The sequence below is a fragment of the Bison bison genome, unplaced genomic scaffold (assembly GCF_000754665.1).
Source record: "Bison bison bison isolate TAMUID 2011002044 unplaced genomic scaffold, Bison_UMD1.0 scf7180017864089, whole genome shotgun sequence".
NCBI lineage: Eukaryota > Metazoa > Chordata > Mammalia > Artiodactyla > Bovidae > Bison > Bison bison.
This window is the reverse complement of record NW_011494661.1, coordinates 705,694-712,222: the sequence shown is the minus strand read 5'-3', so window position 1 is coordinate 712,222 and position 6,529 is coordinate 705,694. Positions and strand designations below refer to the sequence as shown.

The following is a 6,529-nucleotide window of genomic DNA, read 5'->3' as shown; positions in this document are numbered from 1 at the left end:
CCGGCGCCCCCCTGACCTGCCGCCCTGCACCCACATAGTCCCCTCCCCACCAGTTCCCTGAATGTCAGTGGCCCTGGGTCCGGACTCCTTTTCCTGCCCACAGCTGCCTGGACTTCTCTGTTCCCACTTGAGGCCACCCCTCCCCTCAGCCCCTTCCCCCCCGACACCCCACTCTGCCCTCTCTCCCCCCACCCCCACACCAGCCCCTCCCTGCTGCTCGTTTCCTCTCTCCAGACCCCCCTCCCACTGCCCCCTCACCCAGGTGGCCAGGCTGCCACTCAGGAAGTCTCTGATCCTGGGCCCCTTGCCCCCATCCATGACGGGGTCAGGGTGTTGGTCCCACTGCGGCAGCTACACCTGCCCTGAGAGGAAGAGGAAGTCCCCGAGTGGGGGATCCCAGGCCCAGCCACAGACACCCTGTGCCGCTTCCTCCTTCCGGGTGCTGGCGGGCCTATGCACCCCCAGAGTCCTGCCTCAGCCCCCCTTTCACCACTCCACATCCTCCCAGCATCTCGGGCAGGGCCGCCCCAGAGGTCAGCTGGGGAAGGTGGAGTCAGGGCCACCCAGGAGCAAGGCCCACCACTCTCCTGGCTCCATGGACAATGGCGGGTGAGTCCTCCCCTTATGTGGGCCTTGGTTGCCCAACTTGAAACCAAGAGAGTGACCTCAGCCCTGCATCTTCCAGGGCCCCAGAAAGGGTTCCAGGCCTTATATGGTGACTCTAGGCACCCACAGTGCATCTTCCAACTTGCCTGGCTTTCCTTTCTCAAACTTACCCAAACCACCCTCCCAACCTGTGACTCTTGGGAGGGGCTGCCTCCCACATCAAGCCTCCTCTGAATCCCCACCAGAAGTGAGTACCTCTCCTCAGACCCCACCCTCCCCCAGCCTCTTTATATACCAGACTGAGATAGGACATCTACTCCATGTGCTAGTGACCTCACAAGCCTTGATTTCCCATCTGTAAAAGAAGTGGGTTAGAATCCAGCCTCTGAGGGACGCAGTTCAATGCAGAGACCAGCGGCATGTCTTGGGGATAAACCAGGAGGATACCCCAGTTCCCCCACTGCTCACTAGGGGGCGCCGCGTGGGACACTGCTGGGTACCAAGAAGTAGTAAAAAGTCATGTTGTCCCTGCCCCCGGGGGATGCACAGCACGCTGGGGAGACAGCTATGCAGAAAGTTGCACACACACCCAAAAGGTAACGTTGCAGCTGTGCTACATACACTGACAGGTAAGGGATTTGACTTCAGTGGGATGATCAGGAGACACATGGTGGGGGAGGAGGGCAGTGACAGGGCAGCTGAGATCAGGGATGACTGGGTTAAGCAGGTGACGTGGGGATGAAGGAAGGGCATTCCCAGAGGCCCAAGCAGAATGTGCAAGGGTTCTGTGGCAGCTGGAAGTGTGAAGTCCAGAAATTATTCATGTTTCATTGATTTCCAGACACTTTATTTCTCACATTTCAATCTCTAAAGTCGGGTTACATGGTAGAGTCGCTGGCTAGCTGGTGGCAGTCCTGACATTGTTGTCATTGCCTGCACGTGTCTACACTCCAAAAGCATCCAACCCTGCAGAAAGGGCGTCAGCAGCCTGGAAGAAAACCCTGGAGACAAGAGCAGAGCACTGTTAACCCCAGGCTCCAAATGGTGCCGGCTCCCAGTGGAGGGGAACCAGACTTGTCAGCAACACTCCCAAAGCAGGAATCCAGAGTCAGCTTGCTCTGCTGTCCTGCATGGCTGGCTTAGGACTCCAATGGCTACTTGTGAGTTTCTGCCTGCGATGCAGAAGACGGGGGTTCAGTCCCTGGGTCAGGAAGATCCCCTGGGGAAGGAATGGCAACCCACTCAAGTATTCTTGCCTAGAGAATCCCGTGGACAGAGGAGCCTGGTGGGCTACAGTCCATGGTGTCTCAGAGAGTCGGACAGGACTGAGACTAACACTTTCACACTTTGACTTATGAATTGGGAGGGGGGATGGTGGGGAACAGTGCTCTCTCGATTCTGGATACCTCACAAGAGGCGGTGACAGGGAAACACCAGACATCCCGCCTCAGATTCCAAATGTGAAGGAGTTTCCTGAACACCATAAACTACTTTGCTTCTATTTTCCTTTTTATGTGTGCATTCGAATTATGTATGATGAGAATCTATGTCTAAGGCAAAAAGAGCTCCTTCGGGAGGTATAAAATAAAGAGTCTAATGATAAAAGAGCCTTGGGACATAGTTAACTGGCAGCATTCCTCTGTTCTTTAGTGGCAGCTTTTACAATTGTTGACATTCTGGATTTGCGGGGTCATAGTGAAAACATAGGCTTATCACGAGCCAGTCCTGATTACAAGTATTTTACAATTACTGACTTATTTGCGTAGGACTAGGTTATGAAACAAGGATTGTGGATTATCTCCAATTCACAGAGGAGGAAAGCGAGACTCAGAGAGGTTAATAACATGCCCAAAGTCACACAGCTCTCAGGCTGTAGCCTGACTGGGCAATGGGAAACTTAAGAGAACATCTAGTTGTTTAAACCTCCCTAGAGGCATCTGGAAATGCAGATAATCCTCACAGAGGGCTGTTAACAAGGATTCCACGGGCTGGTGCCCGGCCTAAGCGTTCATTAAACGGTCCCTGGTGTGATTATTATCTTTAGTGTTAATAATATCAAGTATCCGTCCAGATTTGACCCTCTGCGAATCTTACACCTATATGCATCTCTCAGGGATTCCAGCCCAGGAATCTCTCCAAAGCGCCTGCTCTGGGTTAGCCAAGCGTGGTACTGTGGTAACGGGGCGCCCGCAGCCAAGGGCCCCTGCCTTGCTCAACACTGAGTCACACCCTTCTTCCAGCCTCCTTGGAGGCCTGGGCCGTGTCACCCCATTGCTCTCGCTGATTGCTCTCACATTCATCACCCTGGACATGCCCGGCTGCACGTCAATCTCTCAGTCTGGCTCTATGACTTGGTTCAGCTGAGTCAGCCAGAGGGAGGTTCACGGGGGAGGAAGAAAGTTCATCAGCAGACAGCAAGATCCTGGGATTTCAAGGCTTAATTAACCACTGAGGGATGCTCATCAGAGGCTGGCTATCCTCATCCTTAGGCTAGCTTCTTCCTTTAAAAAATTGTTCAGGGACTTCCCTGGTGGTCCAGTGGTTAAGGATCAGCCTTGCAATGCAGGGGACATGGGTTCAATCCTTTTTTGGGGAACTAGGATCCCACATGCCCTGGAGCAACTAAGCCCATGCGCCACAACTAAGAATTGATGCAGGCAAATAATATTTTTTTTAATGTTTTTTAAAACAGTGTTCAGGTGCATGATCAAAATGTAAAGAAGGATTTCCCTGGTGGCCCAGTGGCTAAGACTCCATGCTCCCATTGCAGGGGACCTGGCATTCAATCCCTGGTCAGAGAACTAGAATCCCACATGTCACAACTGAGAGTTCACATGCAGCAAATAAAGATCCTTCATGCGGCAATGAAGACTGAAGATCCTTGCATGTGCAACCAAGGCCTGGTGCAGCCATGTGTATATATATACGATATTGCAGGAGGATTCTTTACCGTCTGAGCCACCAGGGAAACCCCCACTATATAGATATAGATGTGTATATGCATATATGTGTGTATATGTGCATGTGTGTATATACGTGTATATGTATATATTCTGTATACATGTCTGTGAGTATATGTGCGGTATATATGCGTATATGTCTGTATATGTGTGTATACGTGTATATGTATATATGTGTGTATATGTGTGTAATGCATGCGTGTGTATTTGTGTGTATATCTATATATGTGTGTACATATATATATCTCAAGAATACATTAGTATAGGGAGAAAAAAAATTAAGTCATTCTCCCCCTCATCACGCCTAACCCCAGTCCCCAAGGCCCCGTTAGCATTTTCTGTACTCTTTCGGAGAGGCAGCTGCCCAAGTCTATCAGCTGTGGTCCCGACCACACGTGGGTGAGCACCTCCATGCTTTGAAATATATTTCCCAATCTGCTTCTCTTCTGTTCAGAACTGTTGGCCTCGGTCTTTTGAATGGCTGCATAGTATTCCATGATGTTATCCCATCATCATTTCAACTCTCTCTTTTTAAATTAATTTGCATTGGAGCATAGTAGCTTCACAGTGTTGTTAGTTTCTGCTGTACAGCGAAGTGAGTCAACCATACGCATACGTAGATCCCCTCTTTTCGCATTTCCTTCCCGTTTAGGTCACCACAGAGCGCTGAGTAGAGTTCCCTGAGCTATACAGTAGATTCTCATTAGTTATCTATTTTATACATAGTAGTGCATATATGTCAATCCAATCTCCCAATTCCTCCCATCCCCTACTTTCCCCCTTGGTCTCTATTTCTGCTTTGCAAATAAGTTCATCTGTATCATTTTTCTAGTCAACTGTCTCTTATTGACAAAGATTTTAAACATTTGCATCTTTGGGGCCATAATGACTGCTCTTCTCAAATATCTTTTTCTGGAGGTTTTTAAGGGGGTTGGTGCTCACTGCTGCCAACATGTGGACCCAAGAGACAGGCAAGAAGCAGAGACAGACAGATGCACGAATGGGCAACATCTTCTACTGCCTGCAACCTCCTCCCTCGGGACTCAGCTTCCCCAGCTGCACAGAGGAGGACCCCCACTCCCCTCTGGCTTTGAATTCTCTGGGTATCCCTGGTCCGACCCCAAAGGCCAGACGCAGGAGTGTTCTGGACCTCTGGGAAGTAGAGGCCAGTGAGCCCAGGGCAGCTGGCAACCAGGTTCAGCCAGAGCCCAGGACCGACCAGGGCTGAGTCAGAGAGCAGCTTTTTCTCCCTGCCTGTGGCAGGCCCAATGCCCTGCCTGGCACCCCAGCGGCTTGGCTGGGGCCCAGCTCCCTGGCCAGATAGTAAGGGCCCCAGGCTCAAGAACTAAAATCCTAAAACAGCCTCCAGGGACTTCTGGGCACCTAGCCCTCTGGTGTGGGGTCTGAGGGATGCCCTCCTTCCCACCGAAGTGTCTGGGAAGGGGTGGTTTTCCCACTGTGCATTTAGGGGTGGAAATAGCCAGAGCTGGACAAGAGCAGAAATGCTCAGGGCTGTGGCCCAAACGAGCTGCCCAGGTGGGAGGAGGCAGTGGGAAGCCAGAGCCAGGGAGGTGAGGTCCAGGGCCACATGCCAAGCACGGGTCAGGTGCCCAGGGACTCAGAGTGTGGCCCCAGCACTGAAGAGGGCCTGGTGCAGCCCAGCCCCCACTACCTGACCCTCAGACAGTTCTCCCTCCTCTCCCCAGGGTGCCCCCCCAACTCCTGGGGGCCCTGCCTTGCCCCAAGCCTCTCACCACGCCTGGCTCCCACATCAAACCCCCTGGTAGACGCCACCCGTGCCCAAGGAGCTGCTGGGAAACACTGACCGGCTCATGACCCTTCCACTGGACTTTGAGTCCATTTCCAGAATTTCACCATGACCTCTGAGGCCCTGCAGAACAGCCCCAGCTCGACACCCGACCCGCTCCCCCACCCACCTCCTTAGCTGCACACCTGCTCCAGCTTCCTCAGTCTCTCTCTCACCCTCAGCACCTTTGAGTTTGCTGTTCCCCTAAAGAATCTGCCTGCCATGCAGGAGACACTGGTTCGATTCCTGGGTTGGGAAGATCCACTGGAGAAGGGATAGGCTACCCACTCCAGTATCTTTGGGCTTCCCTTATGACTCAGCTGGTTCCCAACCCAGATTGATCCCTGGCTTGGGAAGATCCCCCGGAGAAGGGAAAGGCTACCCACTCCAGTATTCTGGCCTGGAGAATTCCATGGACTGTATCGTCCCTGGGGTCGCAAAGAGTTGGACGTGACTGAGCGACTTTCACTCTCACTTTTCAGCCCGGAACAACCCTGTCTGCCCAACACGTGTGCACACCCTCTGCCTCCCCTGTCTTGCTCCTTCTCACCCTACTGGCGTCCTTAATGGCCTCTTTCTCAGAAAAGATCTTCCTTTTCTAAAGGAGACTCCAGTCTTTCTGCGAGGCCTTCTCTTTGCAATGGCGTCTCTTGTTGCAGAGCACAGGCTCTAGACACACAGGCTTCAGTAGTTGTGGTGCACGGGCTTAGTTGCCCCGTAGCCTGTGGAACCTTCCCAGACCAAGGACTGAACCCGTGTCCCCTGCATTGGCAGGTGGATTCTTAACCACTGGACCGCCGGGAAGTCCTCCCCTCGTAGACTTCCTCCACTGCATCTGTCCTTGTTTGCTCCATCTGCTCCCCACTAGAACAGAAGCTCCCAAGGCCAGGGACGCCGTGGGGTTGTCCAGGGCGGTGACAGCGTATGCTGACAACTTGCCCACGCCAGCTCTGTCCTTCATACGTGTTCATCAGTGTGAACACATATGATGTGTTCAAGCCCCTCTACAGCCATAAAATATGATCCTATTATTACCATCCCCTTTTTATGAAGAAACCAAACACCGAGAAGCTAAGTCACTTGCTTCAGGCCACGCAGCCAGGAAGTGGTTTTGAACAAATGAACTCCTGTTTCAGAGATGTGGAAAGTGAGGCTC

At 52.4% G+C, this 6,529-nt stretch overlaps 1 protein-coding gene across 1 annotated transcript in view; it reads right to left on the bottom strand.

Moving 5' to 3' along the window:
• Positions 1-1,159, bottom strand: part of CCDC88B (coiled-coil domain containing 88B) — a 16,517-nt gene extending 15,358 nt beyond the window's left edge. The window contains exon 1 of the mRNA XM_010838095.1: positions 259-1,159. Coding sequence (XP_010836397.1) covers positions 259-318 — 60 coding nt within the window. The 5' untranslated portion in view covers positions 319-1,159. The remainder of the gene's footprint in view (positions 1-258) is intronic.
• Positions 1,160-6,529: the final 5,370 nt, after the last annotated feature.